Here is a 27248-nt window from a genome sequence, read left to right on the forward strand (position 1 = left end):
AAAAAAAAAAAAAAAAAGATAATGAACTTTCAAATTTTAAATTAAAATCCCAGGTGAAAAAAAAATCTTTTTTTTTCTTAAAAAAAGATGCAAAAACTTAAGATTTACAATTATGATCATGATTTTGAGATTACCTTTACTACATCTTCCATATTGTGTGATTTATGCAAAGAATGAAAGGATGATAATCGATTTTCTCTAAGATTTTAATATTTATTAAACTGAGAGGTTGAAAATGATAATAAACTTTTTAAAATAAAAAACTCATGATTTTCAATCTTACACCCTAAATCTGATGTCCCATACAAATTTTGATATTAAAGATCTTGATTATTTTATTGGATTTTAATTTTAAATTATTTTAATCTTTTAACAATTTCTTATCCTCTCAAGCGTGAACATGACTTAACTAGAAGGGTATTTCAATCTTTTGATAAATGATTATTATCTCAAAGTGTGATTTGATGTTGGTCCCTCCACAAGAACATTAGTCAAGGGATCTAAGTCATCAATTTGAAAATGTGAGGGTATCACTAATATTAATTGAAACGTAGAGGGGGTATGTCAAAATCACCCTGAAGAATACAATAGTACCATATTGTCTTGGTCGTTAGTCCACCCATTAAGTTACTCCATCCCCCTAGAAAAGGGCAAAATGGGTAAATTAAAATAAATTAATGCACATAAGAGGACGATGCTCCATCCATCTTTTAAATACAACCCTCTCTGAATTTATTTCTTCGATCTCTCTTCAACTTCAACCCCAACCATGACGAGCTCTTCTACCCCTTCTCGCAAGGTTTCTCTCTGTCTTCATTTCTGTACAGTCTCCATCAATCTGTGCCCTAATTTTTCTGTTATTTCTTCATAATTTTCTGCAAGTTTAGTTTTTTATTTATTTCTCGTATATGTTCTTGTTAGGCTCTGAGCAAGATCGCCTGCAATCGTCTCCAGAAAGAGCTTGTTGAATGGCAAGTTAATCCTCCCACAGGATTTAAACACAAAGTCACAGATAATCTACAAAGGTTAAGCTTGTAGTTTTTTTTTTTTTTTTTTAATCTGGTTGTTCTGTTTTTGTTCTTTTCTTGATTCTGTGTTTCATGTTTTTTTTTTTTTTTTGGTGATCCAAAGATGGACTATTGAAGTTATTGGAGCTCCACAGACGCTTTATTCCAATGAAACTTACCAGCTTCAAGTCGATTTTCCCGAGCATTACCCCATGGAAGCACCGCAGGTAAAAAGATCGAAACTTTGTTTCGAACTGCGGTTCTTATGTGATTTTGGGGTTCTGTATCTTAATTTTTTGAATTTGTATTGGTTGGATGTTGGATAGGTTATTTTTCTCTCTCCTGCTCCACTGCATCCTCACATTTATAGCAACGGCCACATATGTTTAGGTAATTTTGTAAATTTCTGATCTTTTGTGTGGATTTTGGTTATCGAAGTTGAGTCGTTCAATTTTGATTTGCGGAACAAATGTTTTTTTTTTTTATGTTGTGTTTTGTTTCAGTTCTTATAATACAAAATAAAGCGAATATACTGAATGACTGATGCTTAACAATTTAAATTTACCCTTTCCATGGTTTGTGAGTCAAATGTTATTTTTCTGCATAAATTTCATTTCCCTATAGTTTTGATGGATTCCAATTGGAAGTTGTGTTGTTTGTTTTATTTTACTTCTATAATTAAAAATGTTGGAAGCTTTATAAAGGTGAAGGTTCTTGACATTGGGTTGGAGCCAATTTTGGGGTAGATGGGATTTAGAGGCCATTGCCTGGACAGTTTGTGGAGCATGGGATGTGAAGCCTTTTTTTCTATCAGATATCGCTGATAGTTTCTCATTGGGGCAAATTATGTGACCTCTAAAGTATTCTTGGAGTGAGGAGGATCAGACAATTATAAATTTCTCTCCCCAATAGAGTTCCAACACACATTAGTAACTGATAGAAGTTACCCTGAAACTTAAACTGGTATATTGTTTATGCATTTGGATTGAATGTTAGCATAGTTAAATCTGGATGATTCAACAAAGAGTTTTCTTCGCTCATGTCATTGGGCGGTATACATGTGAATTTGCCAAAACCCCAAAATGAATGTTAGTTGTGCTGTTGGTGGAGGTGGCTGTAATTCGGCAACTATGGATTTTGTTAGAAATCACTGGAAAAGTTTTAGTTTGTGAAATGTTTAACCACATTTTAGGGAGGTCATGATCACGTTTATTTGTGACTGAACTGTAGCTAACCAATATAGTATCTTCTTTCTATCTGACTACATTTTTATTAGTGATTTTGAGTGCATTGTTGTGGTTATAATTACTTTAAAATAAATAAATAAAACCTTGGGTATCTGGGTCTTTTAGAGCTCCTGACCAATCCTACTGGACATGCGTCACCCCTTCCACACATACCAAGTGTACTGGGGTGGCCATAATGATTCATTTCTAATGTCAAATGCTTCTGCTAAACATGGATCTTGCCAAGGAAATGCAAGCTGCCTACTCTGTTGTTTACTGGTATACTTTATTAGCATCGATAAATAAGGGTCATCCTAATAAAAGTAAAAAAAAAAAAATCCACATATTGAGGAATGAAGGAAAAGGCTGGTATCAAATAGAATGGTCGCTATTTCCTGCCTTCACCTTACACCTATAAAAAAAAAATGGTCGCCATATAACTAGGACATATACCCAATAGTTTGTGAGATGGTAGTTGTTGATTCAATTCTCTGTGTGCTACTGCTAGTTGTTTGACTTTCCAATTTAACAATTATATGCTATATAAGCCTCTTTTGAAATTCGTTTCAGTTTTGATCTAAAAGTTATTGACAATAGTAATGATATTAATAGGAGAGATTAAAGAAACCAATTTAGCAAAACATGGTACATAAATAGGGAAGATCGACTGCCAATAGCTTTAGAAGTCCACAAATCTTTAAATTAGAGGTCAAACAATACAAAAATAACCAGCTCTCCACGCTATATTTGCAACTTTTATACTGTAGAGATTATTACACTACATAAGAAAATTCTGCAAATACCGGTATTTTAGTTCCCTAAGAAAAAACGTAGTTTTTTCTTTCCTGTTTTGTTAAATATGAAGTCTTACTAAACATGGTGCTTGAAAGTAAGCATCTTGTTTGAAATGAAAATACCTTTTGACCATTAACCACGTTAGAGATCTTGTCTGAGAAGATTCATGATATTGAATAATGCCAGTGTGATTCGAATGTCTGTAACAAGTAATTTTGGAACTTCTAGTACAAAAACATATTCTTTCTCCATTTGATCTTTAAACTCTTTTGGGGATATCCTCTTAAATAAATTAGCCTATATAGAATAAGTAGAAAAGCTAGTTCATTTGTTCCTCCACTCACAGTTGCCATTTTGGAATTTGAACTATGTAATTTTGTAGTAGGCAAGATGGATATTATGAAAGTACTTTGGAACCCTCTTCACACAGCTTTCAACTTGTTCTTGCTTCGGACTGATCTTGAATGGTTAATTTTTTGATTGTATGAAATTTAAAATTTCAACTTAGGATCAGTTCTACTTGAAGTGACCATATGCCTTCATTTACTCCTCCACTCAAAGTTACCATTTTGGAATTTGAACTGCGTAATTTTGTACAAACGAAGATGGATATTATGAAAGTACTTTGGAACCCTCTTCACAGAGCTTTCAACTTGTTCTTGCTTCAGGACTGATATTGAGTGGTTAATTTATTTGATTGTATGAAATTAAAATTTTCAACTTAGGAATTGGTTCTGCTTGAAGTGACTATATGCCTTAATTTTTTCTAACACTGAGCTACTAAACGGTAACCATCAATAAAAATGTATTTAAGCATTCAAACAGTGTGTTCCTCCACAAATGGACACCCTAAATCCCTCGGTTCTTTTACACTGACAGACATTTTGTATGATTCGTGGTCCCCGGCCATGACTGTTAGTTCCATCTGTATCAGCATTCTCTCCATGTTGTCAAGCTCGACTTCAAAGGTATGGACCCAATGCAATTAAAATTTGAATTTCTTGGACGAAACACATGGATGCCCTTGTTTCATTGTTCTTCTATCCTGACATGATCCCCACTTTGTGTGCAGCAACGCCCTGCAGATAACGATCGCTATGTGAAGAACTGTCGGAATGGTAGATCGCCCAAGGAGACAAGATGGTGGTTTCATGACGACAAAGTGTAATAACAATATGATTAATAACCAATACATCTTCCTGTCCTGCGAGTTAATCAACGAGGTAGTTATTTTGCTGCCTCTTTTCAAGGGGAAAAAAAGTGCATTCCAGTGCCCTCCAGCAAAGTCGGGGTTCAGAGCATGTTATGTAATGAGCTTCAGTTAATTTGCATGCCTGGTATTTGTGAAGGAAGAGTATTTTGTGTTTTAGCAAATATGTAATTGACCAGACAGACTGGCTGGTGCCAATGGGTAGTTTGGGTAAATACTTTGTGCATTTTAAATTTGTGCAAAATGACATAACCGGAAATAACTGGTTATGTGGTTCTCACCTAGATCTGTATAAGGCTACTGTGCCCCATTATTGCAGCAAGCCAAACCATAGATTAGTCTAATCCTGGATTAATTATATTCTATATAGGATATTGTCGACTGGTATCGTTATCTTTGGAATTTCCTGTCCAAGATAACCATTGGAAAGCCTGAGGTAGGTCAATATAAAAAAGCCTAATACAAAGACCCATTCACATACACACACACTCGAATACAAGTTTAAAAGAAAATATGGATGTATGACTGGTCAAGGCATGCCCAATATGGGCAAGCTTCATAAATCTATGCAATGTGACAGGAATTTGTGCACACGATTGTTACACAACCCAACTCGAGTTCGTTGTGCATCATGACAATAAAAGCAGTTAAGCCACATGATATATGACATAAAAAAGATTCGTGCTGGAGTGATCTCAAAGATTGTACCTCATATCGCACATCTTGACGTGAAAGTGCATAGGAACTATAGATGCTTTTTCAATTGTATCTCGATGAAAAGCATTAATGACTCCTATATACTTTCACTTCAAGATGTGCGATGTGAGTTATAAACTTGAGTTCACTTCAGCATTATTAAAAAAAAAAAAGGAGGAGAAATGTGGGAGAATGACCAGCAACATGCTTGCCACCACATTCGTGTATTTCCATTATTTATGAGCTACTCCTTCTCACACGCCAATGGAATGAAAAGAAAAAAAATCAATAATTGTGGGAGAAGTTTTAACTTGCAAGAACCTAATTTTAGATTAATTAAAATTAATTTCTATTAATAATAAAACAAATAACAAAATTTTACTTGAGCAAGGTTCTAAAAAAATTAGTAATATATACAAGATGTCTCGGCCTCAAATTACAGGTCTAATGACAAAAGTTATGTACTATCCTGGATAAGGACACAACTATCGCTGCATCCAAATACACCAACACAAATCACAACTAGTACTACTTCCGCATTAGTTCGGACAGAGAGAAACTGAGAAAGAGAGAGATGCTGATTTCTACTCCAGCTGTTCTTTCATGGAGGTTAAGGTTTCCCAAAGTCCTCTCATTTTCCCCAACCAAGATATATTCTGCTCTTAACCCTAAAAATGGCGTCTTCGCCTTCTCTTGTTCGATCTCACAAGAAGCCACTGGACAACCCACGGACCTTATCTCTGAAATATCCTCCAAAGGAGTAATCTTCTTCACTTTTCCTTTCACGAGTATCAGATAGATTTTGGTTGCCATTTTTTTTTTTTAATATTTATACTCTCTCTTTGTTTCTTTTTAGAAGTTCTGTAAATTAACAAAAAAGTACGTATTTTGTTGTTGTTTGTATGTTTGTTGGAGTTTAGTTAGCTTTCATGTATAAACACTAAGCCTTTCGAAACATCTTTTAGTGTAAAACGATAATATCTCTACGCTTTAATAAATTTTCAGGGCACTTTGAAACCAGGCTTGTATATAGTAGCAACCCCAATTGGCAATCTCGAAGACATCACCTTGCGGTATGCGATTGAGTAATTTTATAGAATCTAATGTTCTTATCATGTATATGTTCTCTCTTTCTCTTCTTAATTACAAAAACAAAACCATGTTTAAAATTCACCTTACCCATCTAGTGCATCAAGTTAACAACATAGGATGAATCTCACTTTTGGAAATTATGTTGGTTGCACTTCTCAACCATCAACTATAGTTTTTCGTTATCTTGAAGAATCCAGAGTTGTGTCCCTCCCTGTTAACAAGGCTTAAAAACATAGTGAAAGAGATCCTAGCTTACCCATTGAAAGAAGAGTGAGGGAGCATCATCTATTCCTTTTTATGCCAAACATACTTGAATCCTATTTCACCATTCAACTCTATTTTTATTTTTTTGATTGGTGAGCTGGACTTGAACCCAAGACCTCAAAGTTGCTTTGTCATGTATCAAACCAACTGAGCTATGGTTCTAAGCCCCCATTCAACTCTAATTTAAACCACATTTTCTTTCATTATATCTTTTGTAAGTACCACCATCCATGTAGTTTTCAGCCTTCTTGCCATTTAGAGACCTCGACTTTCACCAAAGCTTTCATTTGGCTGATGTCATAATGGGACTTAGTTGTACATTCCCAAAACCAGTTTACCCATTAACTGGAAACCAAAAGGAAAGAAAGAGATTTTAAGGAGATAAAAGGATTCTTGGTCCTCTATTTGCCAGGTTCTTCAATGTTTTGATTTCATGAATGCAGTGCTTTGCGTGTCTTGAGGTCAGCCAACGTCATACTTTCGGAAGACACTAGGCATTCAGGAAAGTTGCTTCAGCATTATAATATCAAGACTCCCCTTGTAAGTTCTTGTTGAAATTTCCATCAATGAGTATGTTGAATTGTTTTTTTATTTATTTTTATTTGGGCAAGCTGGACTTGAACCCCCACGACTTCAAAATGAATATATTAAGTTATTTGGCATATTTTTTACATTATTTCTAATTTTTCTGTTTTAGATTTTCAGCTGAGTTATCACAAATTTAATGAATCACTACGTGAAAAAACAATATTGACGAGACTGCAACAAGGTGATATTGTGGCATTGATCAGTGATGCGGGGACACCAGGCATCAGTGATCCTGGTATGGAACTGGTAAGAATTTGTTAGATTTTTTTTTAAAGAATGGTTTGTTCCACTTGTGAGGGAAGAGTTGCATATTCATGACCTCGCGGGTTAGAAATTAACTCTAACCTTGATATTGGAAAAAAAAAAAAGGAAAGAAAGAACGGAACGGAACGGCTACCCTCTTTTCTTAAGATAAATATGTAACAGAAAATTATTCAAGTTTTCAAAAAATTTAACTTCACTAATTTGAAATTAAATTTCTTGTAATCTTCTGATTGTTACTTTTGTAGTAGTAACCTGGAAAGCAATGGTACTATTGAGAATTAGGGAAGCTTTTTTTTTTTTGGTGTCTGATGCAATCAAAGAACATTTCAAATCTTGATGCAGGCAAAGTTATGTGTGACTGAGAACATTCCCGTTATTCCAATCCCTGGGCCTTCTGCTTTGGTAGCAGCTCTTTCTGCCTCGGGTTTATCGACGGAGGAGTTTACATTTGGTAATTTTCTGAGATAATTGACAATCTTCTGTTGGGATGCAACAAACTTTATGTGAACACTCTGTCAATAGCCCTTGTTTATTGATGCCTAGTTTTGCATTTACTGTTGCAGTCGGGTTTCTTCCTAAACATGCTGGATCGAGAAGAGAAAGACTGTCGGTTTCTGCCAATGAAACTGCAACACAGATATTTTTTGTTCCTCCACACAAGCTTCATCAGTTTCTTGAAGAAACTTCTTCGTCTTTCAATGATTCAAGGTAAACATCACATAAGAAAACTACTTTATCTATAGTATCATAATGGAAGCACATATTGATCGACATCTATTGGCTCTGAGTGACTTTATAGATGCTTGGGTTTTTAAATTTTTATCAAACAATAGATATAACCTTGATTAATCTGGAAAAGGGTAAATTTCTGGATAGCTCAGTAATAATAAGCCGTATCTCATCTCTGTGGAGTAAGCTGTTCTTCCATTTCTATCTAAAGCTATATTTTCCATCAAGGCAAGTGTCTTCATATGTGCTCTCAGTACCTCAATAAATGTTGTTTGAGCTAAATACATGAGCATGTTATTGCTTTAATGCAAAACATCCAATGATGCTCTCCTTTGATTCCTTGTAGGCAATGTGTTATAGCTCGGGAGATAACAAAACTTCATGAAGAGGTAGCTTTTTATTAATTGAAACTGTCCTAATTGCAATGTTTCATGTTGGTATTGGAGATTTGAAGCTTCATGTTCTTATTATGACCATTTTTCTACAGTGACAATTCCTCCACTACATGGTATGTTATATACTATTTATTGAGAAATATTTGCAAATACTGCCCTTTTCTTTCATGCCTACGTCCATGGTGAATAAGTTTTTAGAGCTTCAATGATGAAGAATTCTAAGGCTCGGTGCAATTCTGGTGCTGGATTTATTCAAAGGGCTTGTACATTATTTCATTTTGTTGATCTTATATTTTGTTTCAGATATCTGGGATAGTGTCAGTTGATTTAATATTAGTTAGTTGCTTCCTTGATTTTTGAAATCCTTAAGACAACACTAGAGGATTGGATTTTTGAAGTTGTATTATTCAAGAGGGTTGTACCTTATTTCATTTGCTCTCCCTACATTAGTTCCAGGTTTGTGGGATGGTGGTTAACTGATTCCATACTATGGGTTGCTTTATTTTTGAACTCTTTAGACAATACAAGATTTGAAAGCAAAGTTGGGACATTGTTTAGATACTTGTTTTCATTGTATAAAGACTGATTCCTTCTTTCTTGATCAACTCAAGTAACTTAAAATTTCTAGCTTTTGACTCGAACACTCCCAACTCCTGGAATTGCAAGTTAGACGTCTGAACCTGGTTGATCTTTTGTAAAGGGGTGATTTAAGAGTTAATATTGCAACATTTGATGCTGCTTCAAAGCTAAAACCCAGTCTCATAGGGGTCCCCGAGTTTGAGTGGTTTGGCTAGTGACACCATATGATTAATATATTTTTTTTCCTGAAATTGAACTATTTTGGAGCACTTTTGTGCTGCAAAAAGTGGATAGATTACAAATTGCATATTCACATATTTGGCTGTGAGTTCCGCTTAGTTTCAAGGACCCTCTCCTATTATTTCTTAATACATTCTACTTTTAAGGGTTTATTTTATTTTATTTGATGGGTAAGCCTGTTTTTAATGAGATCAATAACTTGGTGATGGAAAAAATTGAACCCATATCTATGGTGTCGTCACCCATAGACTTTACCAACTAAGCTAACTGGCACCTTCATAGTTTGATAAGTTAAAGCTCCCTCTTATGGGGATGGGGGGATGCACACGTATATGTTATTTGAATAATATGTTTTTTTTTGTGCCATAGAATCAGAGTTGAATGGTTGCAGTGGATGTGCACTTTGGAATGCTATGTGACCCATGCTTATCAATCAAATTAAAAGGGAAATTTTATAAGTTGGCATTAAGACCATATATGCTTTATGGAACTGAATGTTGGACAACCAAGAAGTTTCATATTAATAAATTGAGCATGGAAGGGATGAAGATGTTGAGATGGATGAGTGGAAAGATAAAATAAAAATGGATGTATTCGATAAAATGTAGTAGTTCCAGTACGTGCTAAATTAAGAGAAAGTCAATTAAGATGGTTTGGAATATACAAGTTGAAGATTCTAAAAGAACGATAGGAAGGCCCAAAAGAATGTAGATTGAGATAGTGTAAGTGTATATGAACACCTTCTCAATAACAGTAGATGTGAAATTGAATAGAATTGAATAGAATTGAATGGAGGAACAAGAATTATTAGCCAACCCCAATTCTTTAGGATAAGGCTTTCATGATTATGATGATGATGTATATGATCTTTTTTCCCCTTTGTTCTCTGATAGTATATATGTTGATGAATGTATCTCTGGGAGTTCTTATGAAATTTTTAGTTACTGATATAGATAATGTTTCATTAGTTTTGGCGGGGCACCCTAGGGGAAGCAAAAGAAGCATTCTCAACTCACCAACCAAAGGGAGAGATCACACTCTTGATAGAAGGGAAGGCAAATTCTACTCCTGAAACTCCATCAGAAGCTCAACTTGAGCATGAATTGAGAGATTTAATCTCCAGTGGCCAAAGTCTTTCTATGGTAATTGATATTTGGACTTCCCCCCACCTCTTCTACTGTTCTTTAGACCCAAAAAAAAAAAAAGAACTTTTAAGTTTACTTGCTGGCTATTGTTTCTCTGACAACTTGGTTTTGTTTAGGCAGTGAAATTGGTATCTGAAGGAACATCAGTGAAAAGAAAAAAAATATATGCACTTGCACTTCGGAAATTTGGAAAAGTAGATGCCGAGGATGGCTCAAGTTAAGCTAATCAACCTGTTAAATTCGGTTAGTCTTCATGACAAAGTAACTGCCCATGCTTCTCATCTTTTTATCCTCAACAACAGTAGGGGAAAAAAAAAGATTAGTTGGTAAAATATGTTGATCATGAACTATGTGGTTTGCAAATTGATTATGTGTCATGACCAGTTTATGACTAAATTTTTACTGGGTGGTGTTATGTACAACAAAAATCATCAATAGTTGTGATGATATTGGAACTGGGAATTGCAATGAGTTAATTCATTCTTGTTTCTCATGGCCGCATATCTTGGCCGGTCCATCAGAGCCGTTCGGCTTGGACGCACAACAGCAGAATGATCCTTTTTTTCAAAAATAGGAGGGTGAGGGTGTGTGGGGGGAGTTCAATGTATCAATCTATACTTTCTCTTGCATGGTAAAATTTTTTAAGAGCAATAGGTTAAAAAAAATTCCTGGAAATTGAAGATTAGGTTCAATTAAGCTTATTTTTTCACTTGAAGGTCCATCATATCAAAAGTATCAGTGGACCAAGTGAATGTACCAATCAGAGTCTGGCATTGTAATCAGTGTGACAAAAACCTGCAATTTTTTTAAAATATCACAATTAAATCAAGATTTTTTTTTCAAAAAATCATGATTTAGTTGATTTTTTTAATATATCACAAACTATTTTTATTTTTAGTATTTTTCAAGTATTATTTTATCATTTAAAATACAAAATACATATTTTTTTACTTAAAATTTATTTTATTTAAAAATTTTTCTGATGATTTTTCGATCTTTTCCCCAAGCTTTCTCTTGCCAAATTATTCCCAAACCTGACTTTGTCACTCTGATTGTGAGTGTGAAATTTGTTATTAGGTCTGTTTGGAAACATTAGAAATTTAATGACAAAGACTAGATCTACTCATATTTAAGATTAGTTCTTGACTAGCATGATTTATTCATTGAAATAATTCTGTGCATCCGTTATTAAAATAAAAGGTAAAGAACTTCACTGATTTATCTGGTCCTCTTTCGTATTCATAAAAGTGAAACCTTACTAACATAGTAAGATTTTGAGTCTTACTTAGGGTCGTTTTGTTAAAATATATTGAAAACATCTGAAGTCCACCACCACATCCCTCTTAAGTTTCATCGAAAACTCAAATTCAAAAAACAATTTATTTTGAATTAGATCCAAGATTTTGAAAATGGCCTGATCTTCCACGTAACTCCCAAACTTAAAAATGAAATTCAAACAATGAAAAATTACCTCTTTTTTTTTTTATAATCAAAATTCATAGAATTTCGTCCTCTACAACCCTGGAGCATCAGATCACATTTGTGAATGCCAAGAGGTGAGCCCATGGACAAGGGTGAAACCCTTACTAACTTAGTAAGGCTAAGGGCACTCTTCATCAAAAGCAAGAATTTATAAATGGTTAGGGTTCAAGCCCACATAAATAATGAGGGACGTGATATTGCCAGATACCAAAATGCGTGGCATAATAGATTTTTTCGTAGGCCGCATCCCCACTATAATAGTTAGATCACAAAATTTAACCCAATTTTTTAGATGTATGTAGAAACTAATATCATGTTTATCTAAGGTCCTGCATTGCACCTTACAAAAGAAATTTCTACTACTTGGGAAAATTTCTAAGCTTCCAAGAAAGGCCCAAGAAGAATCTATTGCGCAATTAGTTCAAGTGCTTTGCATGCATTCATCTGCGAGGAATACAATATACAACTAATTTATTTTTTCCTCTCACAGTGATATAAATATCACACTATCTACATGCCGCGCCACCAAAGAATTGAGAACAGAAAAGCATACACATGTCAGTCTTCGCTTCTAGCTCGTTTAAGTAGTTTCAGTACGTTCTCGTACACCACAAATGTTATCGAAGAAGCAGGAACATTTTTCAGCAGGTTTGGCATGATACCCTTGTAAAATCCTCGAAAACCTTCAAACCTAGAAAGGCAGGAAAAAAAACATTAGGAAAAAAAAAATGCTAATCCCTTGAGAAAGATAGCATTGATGAGTGAGCCTCAAACGTGGGGTTGAAATCAATATGCCCTAGATTTCAATAACAAAATGAAACAGGTTTTACAAAGAAAAACGTAATTTCTTTCAAAAAGGAGGGTAGCTCACCCCCCTTGGTAAGCAAATCCTCAAGCGGAGGTCATCGAGCCTGCCCAACTAGCGAGTTAACGCAAGAACACAAGTTCCACAGTCTTAGCTTTCCCTATGTAGGGTGTCACAGTCTTGGTAAAACATCTTAAAGCCACCCAAAAGGCAAGTTATCGAGCATGTCCAACCAATCAAGTTAAATAAGATACAAGCCATCAAGTTTTAGCTTTCTACCCCCCCCCCCCAAAGGAGGGTCAACACGTTCAGATTCATAATGGCTCCTATGGTTTCTTATATTCTCTAACAAACTATATTCTTTATTTAGGAAAAAAAATGCAGATATATATGAAATAGTTGACATGACGAGCGTGAATCTCACCGTACTGTATCCTTCAGGACATGCCAGCTATCCTTATATTTTTGGATTCCATCGTTATTGGGTCGTTGCTGCAATGACAAGTGACATGCATACCAAATCAAATCTAGCAAGCAAGAAAGAGAAATCACAGATCTCTTAGGGAAAGGACAAGTTTTCAGGTTAATTCTACGATGCTAAAAATTCTACAGCATCCAGTGAACACTGAGTGGGACGAGATTCCATAGGAAACCTGTATTTCTCTTTGAATCCCAAGGGAATTCTTCCATCTCAGCCATATGTTGGACACTGTCCGACGTCATTGGGCATTTGGGCCCCAGAAAAGTCCCGAGATGAGTTATCTTCCTGGATCCAAAACCAGTATCAAAAGTGGCACGGTTTCCTTCAATTTGATTGATTTCAACAATTCAATTAACAAGATCAAAACTTGTTTAAAAACAATGTTTCGGTCAGGAAAAGAACCGAGATGATCTTAACTGAAACATCTGAGGTACTTCAGAACATTCCCAAAACATTCAATGTTTTGCAGTCGATGTTTCCTTCCAGTCTCGGTCAAAACTGGAATGTTCCGCCAAAACGATGTGAAACTTTGAACCCTGACTATTATTATGGAAAAAAAATTAAATAATAATAATAGAAGAAAGAAAGAGGGTGAATATTTATTATACCTGTAGTCGTGCCCTAATGACCTGGAATAACAAAAAGGAGTCACCCAATGAACATTAAGGGAACTCAAACAACATACGATATCTAACAAGACAAGCTTTTATAAAGAAAAGAATGCATGCCTGATAAGGATATGTCAGAAGCATGGCAGTGAGTTTAGATGATGCCCCCAGCATAGCATAATCAACTGAATTCTGCAAAAACATAAAAAATTATTACAAATTGAAATACAACAGGGGAAAAGCAGTCAATGCACGGAAACCACCAGTGTACCATTAACATTTAATCATCAAGCAGTAAATGGGGCCAGGCTAGCTCAATATTCAACCAAAGAAGTGAATATTAGAATGTTGCAGTGAATTTCAGGGCCCAAGTCAACAACACCAGCAAGTGTTGGACAGAATTGCACCACCCATGAGGGCTGAAACTAGTTTGTACTTTTTCATTAGTTTTACTTCTAGTAAGCAATTTTGATTTCGCATTTTTTGTTCTTGCCAATGAGATTTGACAGTACTTGTACCATTTGAACTTGCAAAATTTTAGTACGGTCATTATGATTGATGAGCTAATCATAACCTAGTAAAAATTTGAACATCCCATGCTACCATGTGCTTTTTTAATTCCTTTTTTTTATTTCATGTGGGCTTCTTGATTTTTTTTTCTCCTTTCTCTGAGTGTACTAAATCATGCTAAAATGTATGTTAAAGGCACATATGCAACACTCTTGAGATTTGAAGCTCAATATTATGCATGAAATCTGTTTTAGATCATTTGGGAAGTCTGTCACAACTTTAGACACACGAACGATGAGACTTATAGCACATATATCATCAACACACTACCGGATCAATAGGATTCACCTTCAACTCAGTTCTACTTCATATTGATATGAAATTCAGGTAAGCACCTCCCTTCTCTCACTGTCTTTGGTAAACTCAACTCCCTCTTGCAACATTTTCTGTCAGAGAGTGTTGATTGGATAGATTAAGAAGCAAATTTACTGAACAAGGAATCATTGTGTTTTTTTTGTAAGTAGGAATCATTGTGTTTTTATTGCACTTAAGTCAATGGGACCTGATGTTTTATGCTTCAATATTGTTGTACTAGTATTCAACCATAATTCTCTGGTATTTTTTAATTTATTCAACACCTTCAAGCAAATAGCAGACAAAACTAGCAACTCAGATCAACCCAGCTAATCTCAATGTATTTACACTCATCCAGTCATAATTGAGCTTTCTGGTATAAAAGTTGGATGCCAAAGTAGCATATTTAAAATATCAAATTCCACAAGATGAAGTTCTGTTCAATCAAATTATTAACTCGACAAGGAAATGTTGATAAGGTAGCCCAATGCTGTCTCTTTTCCTAGATTGTCAATGTTCCAAGGAGAATCGTGTGTTTTACACTTTTTTTTACCACTACACTAGGAAGTTTCTCCTCTCCTAAAACTAAGATGAAAGATATCACTTTTATTCATTTCCTTTTTTTAAAAAAGCTTATATTTGATACCAAAAAAAAAACTTATATATTAGTAAAAACTGGTCTTCAAAATTTAAGAAAGTTCCCCTTTCAGCCTCTTACACCCCCGCCCCTGTGTGGTGATAAAATATCAATGGCAACGTAAGTAAAGGTATCCCTGTGTGGTGACTGCTGATAAAAATCAATGGCAATGTAAGGTAAGGTATCCAGAACATGCAGCTTCAAACTACAGATTACTCCAAATGAGAACAGAATTGTAAAGATTTACCAATAATTTATCACCATTGGCGTGATTTGTTTTTCCTTCTTTACACTTAAATGCAACTACAACTTTACGAAGCTCCTCGTACACAGTGAACTGAATAGCGCCATGAGAAACCTGCTGAAGCAATACATGTGACAATTAAGTTGCATCGTTAAGAGCAGTACACATAACATAACAATCAACGAGATTGTGCATGTAAATATTATATTTCTAGCTTGCTAATCAGGTTAAAATCTGTGAGTGTTGATACCATGACCTGGGTTCAAAACCTGCCTTCACATATAATTCTGACCGTGTAAATCAATGTCTTTGAACTGAAATTGAGACCCAATTGAAAAGCAAAGCTTTAATACAAGCAAAATCCACCTAACTTATACACAACCTCAAAATATGCACATTCCTTTGCTTCCAAATACTAGAACAAAAGTTCAAGGAAAACATTTTCCAAAATATACAGCCTCTCACTTCAAAGACACCTTATCGACCAGCTTTGGACAGTCTTCAACAAGGTTCCAGGAAGAATTTGCTGGAGACTGAAGAGATGATACAAAGTTTGTTGAACAGTTGCAAAATTGCAATGGATAAGGATAAATTAATGCCTTTGAAAACTGAGAAAATAAACATCTGGTTACTTCAGTGGCATAACATTACCTAGCATTTTTTATTTTCGGATACAAGACATGTATACTCTAATATCTGTCATACACATGTCTAAATCTCCAACAACGTGTTTTTTACGTCCACAAACCATATACCGGGTGCACTTTGTGGTGGGAGGGAACTCCTCAAAAAGATACCAAACACCAAAATTCTTACAAAAGAATCAAAAAAGTGAACTACCTGTGGACAGGAATTGACAAAGAAAAGAAACCACACCTGATAGGAACTATGAAATACAAGCTCAGTTGCACCAAGCAGGAGTGGGTGTGTTAAAGTTGAAGGTAACTGCTGCAAACTAGACTATCTAGGAAGCAAGAGCAGGAGAGATTCTGGAGCGGGTGAGGGAGTGGGAGTGAAACCTAGGTCAGAAGGTTCTTGCAACTACAGACAAACGTTCCCCAACTCTGATCCATGGTTATTGGTGAAAAAGTTGCAAAGGAGAAAAAATGGGGAGGAGAAAAGCATGTCTAGGAAATTCGTTAACAGAGGCATAAACAAAGAATGATTGATCAAGAAATCACCCTCATATACCAACGAATAGTAGTCTTTCGACGGCAAGCTGAGAGAATAGTGTTGGCACCCACAGCTTCTCAATATATCCTCTAAAATCCTAAACCAACTCCGAACAAAAACAAAAAAAAAAAAACTATGAAACATGCCTAGATCATGCTTCTCACCTATGATTTTAGGAAAGCGCATGGCAATGACCCATTGTTCAGGGTGCCATTTCCCAAGTCTCAATAGCAGGAATTTCTAAACTTTTTTGTGTACAGTGGAGTTGATGCCCCATATCTTTGTTGAATACTTGAGTTAATCAATTGTTGCACCTGGTGCATGTCATTTCATGTTGCACACCTCAGAATTTTGTTCTTGCTTAGTTCCCAAGGATTATCCACGACAGATTCCCAACTCAATCATCTACTATAGAAAGATACAATATCAATTAAAGAACATCAAATTTTCTTCCAGTTTCAGTCTTAAACATGCAAGCTTGCAACAGAATGAAGTACATGATGAAATTTCGTAAAGATCATTTCTGCTAGTAGTGATCATTAATTAAATTTTAAAATGAGATAGAGAAAGAGATGAATGGTATAGTAGCTTACAAGCAAAAGGCCAGGTCCCATCCCTCTATAAAGTGCACGCCATCCTTCTTCTTTCGTTATGGTTCTTAAAGCATCTGATATTAGATGCATAAGCCAGAAGAATTACAAAGTTGATTATCATGTCATATCTTTTCACCAATTGAAAACACCTACACGCATGAAATCTGGCTATTAAAGGAAACAAAAGAATTAGACAATAGAAATGAAAGAGTCTACGGGAGGTACTTGAAAGCCAATGTTGTATGCTGGTTTTGAAGTTTTAGGTTGATGAGGTCTGCTACTCCTACGTCTCAACAATGTTCCCAAATATCTTCAAGTTCAGGTTGAGAACCGTCGCAGTGATTTTATTGACCTATGGTAATTAGGATTTCAGCTAATTGACCTCAAAAATAGCAATCGTCAAACAACGAACTATTTTTCATAAGTACAAAAATTTCTATACTAATTAAAAATATCGTGCAAATAGGGAACGCAACTTGGATTGTGCAACAGTCCATGTGATAGAATATAATGGTCCATTCTATCGCCATCATCATTTATAAACAACTCTAAGATCTCTATCCTCCCTTCACAAAATAAACCTCCAAATGCAACTAAACCAGAATTTCCTTGTTATCACTCACTTGGAAAATTGTTGAGAAAAAATATTGGAGAAACACATTAATATTACAGGAAATGATAGAAGAGACATGATGACAACAATCACAATTTTTTGTATAAAAGATGGGAGTGTGCAAAATGAATAGGGCTCAGGTATTTCTGCAGGTATCTAAGATACTGAGAATCCGATTGGAAAAAATTACAAGTAACTGTTAAAGATGATATTATTTTGGATTCTCAAGTTCCAAAGGAAGGAAACTAGGGTTTCCCCCAAATTTTTTATCTCCTTAAAAATCTAAAATATAGCAAATAAATCATTACAAATGCAATTAGAATTGTAATCTATTGCATTTACACATTTGTAATACAAATATAGCTTAAATGTACAATGAAAGCATACACACTTATCAAAATGTGCGGATGGAAATGCTTTTAAATACCTTTTCTTCCAAAATTCATCATAATAAATGGCTCCCACCAACTGAAATGAAGTTTATTGGGTTCATGCCAAAATATCTCCCAAATATTTTTTGTTTTAAACCAGTAACCAATGGATTTTATCCTACCCACCCACCCACAGAGAATAATATATATTCTAAATATTGAAATTACCAGCAGGTTCAATAAATTTATTAGAATGCCTTTTCTACCAAAATTAACTTTTTTTTGGTTCAAATTGAAATGGTTTAAATACTAACAATATTGATTAAAAAAAATTCAGTTCTCCAGTCTGTTTAGTTGAAGAAGATGTTTAATCCGGCATATTAATGAAAACACTCAGTTGTGGTAGGCATCCAACTAGTGAAGGGGGTGAACTATTCTTACAAAATTATAAGAATCAACATAGAATTAAAAGAGTCAGCTTAAGATAATCTTTATAACACATAATTGACACAAATCGCTATATCAACAGTAACTTAGCAATTTCAAGTGTATCATTAGCAACATAAGAAAAAGAACAAACCATAAAATCCAGAATATGGCCTTGTTTGGTGAAGGGGTGTCTGAAGCTGCAACCTTGTTTTAACAAGCCAAATAGGATTTGTGAATAAACATACCTGATGGATGCACAAGTCAGGCGTCATAAACTTCCACGAAAAATATTGCAGAAAGGAAAATAAATAAATCTACATTCCATAGGGACAGTAAGCAGTTATCGTTAGTAAACTCTTCCGAGTTCCAAGTCATTAAAAGAGCAGTTAAAAGTAGTTACCAAAGCGCCTGCCTCTGCAGCCGAAGCTAGATGAAGGGCAGGGCTCAGCTTCTCGTCATAGATTTTAGAGTACCTATGCTTGGCTCTACTATAGCTACAATATGACAAACTCGACAAAGTTATTTACTTCGAAAAAGTATTAAATAATATCATCCAATTTTGATACAATGCAGAAGAATGAAGCTCAACACACAGTAAATTATGACTAGAATAGATATACTTATCAATAATAAAAAAATCTAAATTTTTTAATGAGATCTGTAATTCGGTGATGACGGGAATCAAAACTGTGTCGATGGTACCATCACCCATAGAATTTATCAACTAAGTTAGCCAGCACCTTCTTCTTGCTTATCTTAATAGGCTCGGAATTAAAAATAGGAAAAATTCACAAAAGGTAAACAAAAATTGAAAATTTCCTACACTATTCATTTTAATTCCGGAAACGGTAAATTACCCTTTTAATTTCAGTAAAACAGTTTTAAAAAAAAAGTTGTGTTTTATAAAACAGTGAATTTTTTCCCTACTTTAGCAAAAATATTTTTATTCAAAAATGTTAAATTATTGATATCGGAATTAAAATGAACAGTGTGCCGCTTTGGTAATTTTTCGATTTTCAGCTCATGTTTTGGTAAATCTCAGTGAATTTCTTACTTGGTGATCTGGGATTTAACATGGTCTTCAATCTAAAGCCATTCGCCCAGCTAAATTAATCTGCTTTTCATTATCAGTTAATATTACAAGCTAATGGAGGGAGCCAATTGTGTTCAAATTACACTTACAAAAAGAAGTATAAACCCCAAGAAACAGTCGATCCAAGAACTGCGGGGAAAAAACCTGCATAAATACCCTTCAAACCCTGAAAAAAAAGCACGATTGTATGAAATCAAACCAAAAACCAAAGCCCTAAAACATACTAAACATTCGAAGAACCAAAAAAGAGGAATCTTAGGGAATTGGATGAGTTAAATAAACGAACCTCCACTCGAGCAATGGTGAAGATCGCGTGTGCAGTGTTCTTGTACAGAGGAAGGTTGGAGACTCTACCATCGTTAACTGGTAATCAAACGAGAAACAAAGAATTACGAAACTAAAATCTTCACTTTATGAGTCTGAACGAGAGAAAGAGAGACCTTGAAATCTTGTACGGACGACATCGAGAGGGTGGAGAGAAGCAACAGTTGCAAATCCAGCAATGGCACCTGCGGTGGCGCTTTCCCATTGCCACTCCCCCGCCATTTTTTCTCCTATTTTGCAGACTATGGAGTATGAACCGGAAGAAAATAAGGTTCACTGATGGGTCGGGTCCGGTCCGGCCGGATTGGCTCAGAATCCCATAAACCCGGGATCTCGAGATAGAGACATAAAATGAGAGGATCTCCGAGCATTTAGGGAAATGTTCGGCACCCTACGCTTTACCCTACACTTTACTCTACATGTTTTGTCCTACATGAGTTAGAAGTTTGGGAATGGACTATTTTTTGTGAGGATGAGCTCTATGGTAAGAAGATCCTTCTCACCAAAAATCAATCCATTCTGAAATTTCTAATCCTATGTTTACAAGTTGTAAAATCGTGGATCATCTTTTTTTTTTAAACCATTTTTTATGGGATTAAAATTTTTGGAATGGGCTGATTTTTGGTGAGGATGATCTCCTCACCATAAAGATCATCCTCACCAAAAATCAATCTATTCCAAAACTTCTAACTCATGTAGGACAAAACACGTAGGGTTAAAGTGTAGGGTAAAGTGTAGTTTGTCGAGTGGAACCCATATATCTGGACCTTGAGATGTATGTAATTTGGTTTTTTTAATTATCTTAAGTTCACTAATTAATTTGATTTCAGGAATGCGAGTCATGAGGACATAACTTTTAATGTTAAAAAAATGCATGTTATAGATGATGATGTTGAGACGAACTTGTAATAAAATAAAATTATGAAAGAAAAAAAATCAGAAATATGTAAAATAAAAGGAATCCAAGAAGATTGGATTAGGAGAAAATGTATCATAAAGTCAATTAGACATGTACAATTATAGGTACCTAAAGCTATGAAATCTGGATATAATTACTTGAAATTAAAGTTCCTTAAATGAAAAAAATAATTAATTAATAAATCATGATAATTTCATGCTATTTTTTTTTTGTATGTTCTCCGATGTGGTAATTCATATACTCATAAATCTTTGTCTTTGTATATCTTGAAGAAAAGGAACTACGATTTTGTGAAGGAAGCGTATAAAAAAAATGTGTCAAAGTATCATCACTCTTAATTAATATGATTGATATGAATATTGATGTTTAATCAAATTATAAATATTCAACAGCAACGTCAAACATGATTTTAAAACTCGTTTGGAAGTCTTGTTTCGTCGATGAACAATATCAAATCGTTTCAGACGAGATTTAAAACCATGATATCTATTCAAATAATATGATGAAGATATAAAGTTCAAACATGGAGTCAAACCAAATACTTTGAAATGATGAGTAAGGAGTGGTTGGGCTTGCTCCACAGTTCATGACTTCGAGTCTTTACATGCCCCTCCACAGAAATATAACTACATAAATGTCGTAACACGTGATAAGATGTTTGATGGTACGTGCAGTCCTAGATAGATTAGTCTCACCACAAGTGGAGATACTCTTTGGGTTACAAAGTAATAATAATAGTATACCAATCCCTATACCAAGAGGATGGGGTAATTTAGTGGTGTGATGTAAACCTGACGATACTATGCATGAATTGGGCTTATTGGTACAGGCCAAATGCATATACGACAAATTGAAAGGCATATCACTGTCCATTCAACTATCTATGTAACAAAACAAAACAGTGGATCCCACTCTCATTGCCTAAAAATTTATACCCATAAATGATGTATCTCGATGACATGTTTTTCTTTTTTTAATCTTTTCTCTCATTCTTCTCCCCCAATAATACAATTCCAACTTTATTATTTCTCTCTTTTTATTCTTTTAATCTCAAAGATTTTTTAATAATAACTCTTCAACTTTATTATTTTTCCCCTTTTACCTTACGACATGAGCAAACTCTAGTTTATATAGTAAAAGTAAAACACAACGGTGGATCCACTTCAATCTTAGTTTTGTAGGGCTATAAACATTCCACTTTAGCTACTAGAGTGAGGATCATACTACCCTCATTTTATTGTCTTTTCTCTTCACTCCCTTTAATTTTATTGTCTTTCTTCCTCCTCCTTTCCTCTCCCATTTTCAATAATATCCCCTTCGAGTTTATTATCTTTTCTATTTTATCCCCTTTTTAATAATATCCCTCTAACTTTACCATGTTTCCTTTTTAACCCCTTTAATCTCAAAGAGGATACTTGTGTTATAAGCACATGCAAACTCTAGTAATCCGATAAATATAGTTTATTTATGATTTTTTTAAAAACTATATTATTTATTGTCAGTTGCCACTATTTTCGTAAAAATGTTTATATTCAATTATACTTTTTAAAATCATAAAAGTATTCATTATCTCTCACCCATTGTAGATAAATGTGTATATTTGCCCTTACAATAGAAAATGTGGATTGAATTGGGATGAGGTGCAGACACCGTTACTCTCTTTAAGACATTTCATACTTTTAGATAATTATTGAAAATGTAGAAAAATCTACCACAAAATGACCCAAGAATACGATGACCAAGATTAACTCAGAGATGTCATTTTCTCATCTTTTGTGGTAAGACTGAAAATCAAATAAAAGCAACCATTTCTTTGCCTATGGGTAGGATGGAAAAAATAAAATTAAAGTTGAAAGACAATTGAGAAATCCCAAGAGGCATGGTTGACATGTTTTTTTGTGAGTGTGTGTGACAAGATAAAATATTCTTTTTGATATTTTTGATAACAATAGAACCACGGTATGAATGTAATTTCATCATCAACCCTCATTTTTAACTGTAAGGTTTTATCTACTTCAAGTTATAGGAATGGATTAGTGTTCATCCTATTGGGATGCATGACACCTTATTAAAAAAAAATGATTTTGACAAAATAAAAGCCAATGGAATTTTGGGTAGATAAATCAAGTAAGTTTAGGAGGGTTATAACGAAGGTTGAGACTGACGTATATGCACTGGGAATGAAGTTGAATAAATTGAAAATAATTTAGCTTTTAGATTATATATGATTAGTTTGGGAAGTAAAATAAAGAAATTTTGACTATAAAAAAATGAGGGCATTTAAGTCGTTTCATTAATATACAAGAGAAGACCAAGGTCAAGGGGTATACCATCAATTTGAAAATATATGAGAATATCTCAAATATTCACTGAAACATTGAGAGGTATGTCTAAATAACACTTCATTAATTTAAGGGACAACCATTACCAATTGCACTCCATCACTTAAAAAAATCACCTTTACATTCCATATAGATGATTACACTTCAAAAATAATTAAAACAAATGATGCACTCCTTTTTTGTATAATTATTTTCTTCTTTCTCAACAACGCCCACAAAAATAATAACAACACAAAGAAGATTTCACTAAACAAAATTAACAACATACAACAAAAAGGGTCATGTTTCTTTTTCTTTGTTTTATATTTAGAAATTAGTGTCTATGTTTTATATATATGGGAAGTGTTAGAAGGTCATAAAGAGAGCCAAACATTTTTCAAAAGTAGGGGTTACAAGTTTCGGAATGGGTTAATTTTTTGTGAGGATAATCTTTATCATCCTTACTAAAAATCAGCTCATTCCGAAACTTCTAGCTCTAGTTTCCAAGTTAAAGAATCGTGGACTGTTCGTTTTTTGTAAATCACTTTTGATGGGGTTAGAAGTTTCAAAATTGGCTGATTTTTTGTGAGGATGATCTTCACAAAAAATCAGCCCTTTCCAAAACTTCTAACCTATACTTTGAAAAAATGTTTAGCACAATCTTTGGCTGGACTCCGAACGCCATCCTGTGTATATATATATATATATAAATAGAGAGAGAGAGAGAGAGAGAGAGAGAGAGAGAGAGAGAGAGAGGCATTTAGAGGTCCTAAAAAGAGTCAAATATTTTTTTAAATAGAGGTTAGAAGTTTTAGAATGAGTTGATTTTTTGCGAGGATGATCTCTATGGTGAAGAGATTCTGAAATTTCTAACCCTAATTTACAAGTTGAAGAATCGTGGATTGTCTAATTTTTGTAAACCACTTTTGATGGGATTAGAAGTTTCAGAATGAGCTGATTTTTGGTGAAGGTGATCTCCTCATCAAAGAGATCATCCTTACAAAAAAACCAGTCCATTCCGAAACTCCTACTCCATACATTAAAAAAATGTTTGGCTCTCCTCATCTAATTTTTGTGATTTGTTCTATTGGAAAGAAGAACAATTGTAAAAGAGAAAAGAGAATCACAATGATTCTACAATATAGCAGCAAAAGTAAATATATCTCTATCGACACTTCAGGTAGATAAAAAATCATGGAAATTCAAGAGTTGAGATCCAAACATAGGTTTATATTAATTTCTAAACAAGATTCAAAGTGAGTTTGGAAAAATAGTAACTTAGGTTAGATCCAAAGAAAACACTTGTAGATCACCGGTAGAGATCACAAGCAAAATAGATCACCGGTAGAGATCACAAGCAAAAGAATACAAATTAAATTGTAGGAAGATAAATAAATTTTAAACCTAAGAAGATTATGTATTGAAGTGCAATCTGTGGTTAACGAAAATTCTATAAAAATAAAAAATAAAAGCCAAAAAACAAAGGGAAGTATTACCATTTATATATTTTGTCGTGGGAGGTTGTCGGCTCGTTGTTTGCATCCTAAAAGCCAAACCTCTGTGGGACTCACTTGACCATTTGCCTTTGTTTTTTGAGAAACATTTTTCCTTATTAACTTGATAAGTTTTCAAATCTTACCAAGGCCATTGTGCTCAAATAGATTACCAAATTGGCAAATCTAACACCACATCTCTCAAGAATTGATGGAAAAGCTCTGATCCAAAACATAAATTCAAAAAAATAATGTTTTTGGGCTTAATCCAATATTTTGAAAATGAACGGCTATTGAACTCCCACCAAATTCTCAAATTTAAATTTAAAATCTAATGGTGAAAAATAAATCTTCATCTTTTTAATTATTATTTTTCTAATTTCTTAGAATTTGGCCCTCTACTGTCACAAGATGGGCTCAACTACCAAATCTTACTAATTAGTAAGGATATACTAACTCTTGTTTTTCTCAGAGAAATTGTCCAATCAAATTTCACCGTTGATTAACCTCGGATACCCAATCTGAAGGTTTTGTTTTGACGAGTTCTCACTCATCCCTATCTATCTTTAATACAACGGGTGTTGGATGAGCTCCCACGCATCACCCCAAAGGTTCAGCTCTTTTCAGATAAGTTCTATTGGCACCCCACCCTTGACCATCGTCTCAAATTATTTATCACACCCCAATTAAAAATTAACATACACCGTTTAAAGTGGGAAATATCTTTCCACACCAAAATTTTCTTCATAATACTTACACAAGATAAAAAAGCCACGAATTTATCGCTATTAAAATAGCCCATCAAAAAGAACAAATTGACATCACAACGATCTTCTTCTTTGAAGCTGATCTCATGCTCTTTCCTCTTCGATATCTCTCAATCATAGAGAAGGAAATATTTATATCTAGCCCTTTTGTAAGGCGAAAGAATGATATTCTCATTATTAGTTTTTGTTTTTTTTTTTTTTTTTAAATTTAATTTGAGTGTGATAAGTAAAAGTTGAGGTGCCAATGTAAGTTCTCCTTTTCTTATTGCCAACCTTGCATTGATCTGCTTCATATATGCCCCTACTATTGATTTTTTTACGAAAATGCCATTTGCTTAGAATAAAAGTTGAAAAATTTGTGTTTGAAGTAGTAATCATTTGCATTTGTTTTAGCTTGTAAGCCAAAATAGAATAATAGATAGATAAATTAAAGATATGATAAAAGAAGGAAATTCTGGTACTGCTTCACCTAATTTAGTTTTGAATGGCCCCATTGTTTGATCACTATCAAGAACAATCCGACGATGACATTTGGGTCATATTCATTGGATATAAACTTACATCGTGATGTATAAAACTAACAATTATCATGCACTTCATGTAACTTGTAAAACAAACAAACAAACGAAACAGATGGATTGTGGAGATAGTTGTACCATCCTCCTATCCTCCCATAAATGTAATACATTCTAATATTCTTGATCTCAAGGAAATTTTATTTTGAAATAAAATATTTATAAATAACTCATCAATTTATTTTGATAAGGTAATTTAAAAAAATAATAAAATAAAAAAATAAAAAATAAAAAATCTTACTTATGTGTATGTGTGTGAGAGAGACTCAAGTTCATTGACTCACGAAAATGACATAATAAAAAATACATGGCTCCCATTGTGCAAGTACGAAATCCAACTGTCGACCTTATTCTTGAGACATGCATATGTATTAGAGTCGTGATAATCTGACACCCCCTCTGACATATGCCCCCCTACGCTCTCATCATAGAATAGTAGATCATTTGCTTTAGGATACACAATAAAACGATTTATAATTCTACGTTTCTCGAGATAAATGATCTACGATTCTGTGATGGGGGCATATGTAAAAGAGAGACATCAGAAAATCATTATTCTATATATTATATATGTTCACAAATTTAGTTATTATTAAATCAAGAGTCTTGATAATTTTATGTCCCCGTAGACGTACGCCCTTGTCGTATAACCATAGATCATTTGTCTCGGGATATACAGGAAAAGATTTATGATTCTACGTGTATCGAGACAAATGATCTACCGTTCAATGATGGGGGTGTAGGTCATAGGGGGTGCTAAAAAATCATTATTCTTGAATCAAATAACAAAACCAGCTGTCCTTAATATGAGTTAATATTTTATGGAGAGATTTTAATTCTATATACGTCATTGCCCAACTAGACAAAAAACTAAATCGAGTGAGGATCACATTAATTATTTTATTAGTATTGTTATAATTATCAACATCATTGAAACAGGCTTAAAGATAAGACGTGAGTAAATGATATCATCAAGCTTATTTTTATACAACCCCAACCAATAAATGCACAACAATTATATATACTATTCAATGACTTCTAATAAGATTATTATTAATAATAAAGGGCATCCAAGGGATACTATTTAATTGATGCTCAACCATATTTTAATATTTTTTTTGGGGGTGATATTTGACATTGATAGTTAATATTACCACACCAACTTTTACTCATACCACACCAATTCTTATGTAAATTACCAAATAATTGCACAGATTTGGTGTGGC

General features: G+C 34.1%; 3 protein-coding genes across 14 annotated transcripts; 2 read left to right on the forward strand and 1 right to left on the reverse strand.

The window, feature by feature from the left end:
* The first annotated feature begins 641 nt into the window (after positions 1-641).
* Positions 642-4601, forward strand: LOC147408874 (ubiquitin-conjugating enzyme 15). The gene is made up of 6 exons (XM_086423196.1): positions 642-799; positions 922-1025; positions 1132-1234; positions 1334-1397; positions 3908-3996; positions 4101-4601. The coding sequence occupies exons 1-6, from the start codon at positions 770-772 to the stop codon at positions 4194-4196; spliced, it is 486 nt and encodes a 161-aa protein (XP_086279322.1). The 5' UTR covers positions 642-769; the 3' UTR covers positions 4197-4601.
* A 322-nt stretch (positions 4602-4923) lies between these two features.
* On the forward strand, positions 4924-10618 carry LOC147408875 (Tetrapyrrole (Corrin/Porphyrin) Methylase). 3 transcript variants are annotated; one of them, XM_086423139.1, is made up of 9 exons: positions 4926-5694; positions 5940-6007; positions 6734-6830; positions 6996-7124; positions 7485-7593; positions 7706-7850; positions 8218-8260; positions 10054-10227; positions 10351-10618. In XM_086423139.1, the coding sequence occupies exons 1-9, from the start codon at positions 5509-5511 to the stop codon at positions 10351-10353; spliced, it is 954 nt and encodes a 317-aa protein (XP_086279265.1). In that variant the 5' UTR covers positions 4926-5508; the 3' UTR covers positions 10354-10618. The 3 variants fall into 3 exon arrangements, with proteins under 3 accessions (XP_086279271.1, XP_086279265.1, XP_086279255.1); XM_086423129.1 differs by having other exon boundaries at positions 4929-5694; positions 10347-10618; XM_086423145.1 differs by lacking the exons at positions 10054-10227; positions 10351-10618 and adding an exon at positions 8359-10045 and having other exon boundaries at positions 4924-5694.
* Positions 10619-11986: 1368 nt separating this feature from the next.
* FOLT1 (folate transporter 1) lies at positions 11987-20302 on the reverse strand. Of its 10 annotated transcripts, none has more exons than XR_015171866.1 (12): positions 20064-20301; positions 19910-19986; positions 19713-19789; positions 18931-19024; positions 18682-18775; positions 17118-17191; positions 15355-15468; positions 13727-13798; positions 13607-13627; positions 13171-13283; positions 12942-13009; positions 12334-12403 (listed from the first exon to the last, which is right to left on the reverse strand). XR_015171866.1 is itself a non-coding variant. In XM_086423153.1 (11 exons), the coding sequence occupies exons 1-11, from the start codon at positions 20167-20169 to the stop codon at positions 12271-12273; spliced, it is 930 nt and encodes a 309-aa protein (XP_086279279.1). In that variant the 5' UTR covers positions 20170-20294; the 3' UTR covers positions 11987-12270. The 10 variants fall into 10 exon arrangements, 6 of the variants coding, with proteins under 6 accessions (XP_086279279.1, XP_086279285.1, XP_086279299.1 ...); XR_015171865.1 differs by lacking the exon at positions 12334-12403 and adding an exon at positions 13416-13534 and having other exon boundaries at positions 12994-13009; positions 20064-20302; XM_086423153.1 differs by lacking the exon at positions 13171-13283 and having other exon boundaries at positions 11987-12403; positions 20064-20294.
* Positions 20303-27248: the final 6946 nt, after the last annotated feature.

This window comes from Akebia trifoliata, chromosome 2 (genome assembly GCF_017979445.1).
Source record: "Akebia trifoliata isolate Shusen 1 chromosome 2, ASM1797944v1, whole genome shotgun sequence".
NCBI classification, from domain to species: Eukaryota; Viridiplantae; Streptophyta; class Magnoliopsida; order Ranunculales; family Lardizabalaceae; genus Akebia; species Akebia trifoliata.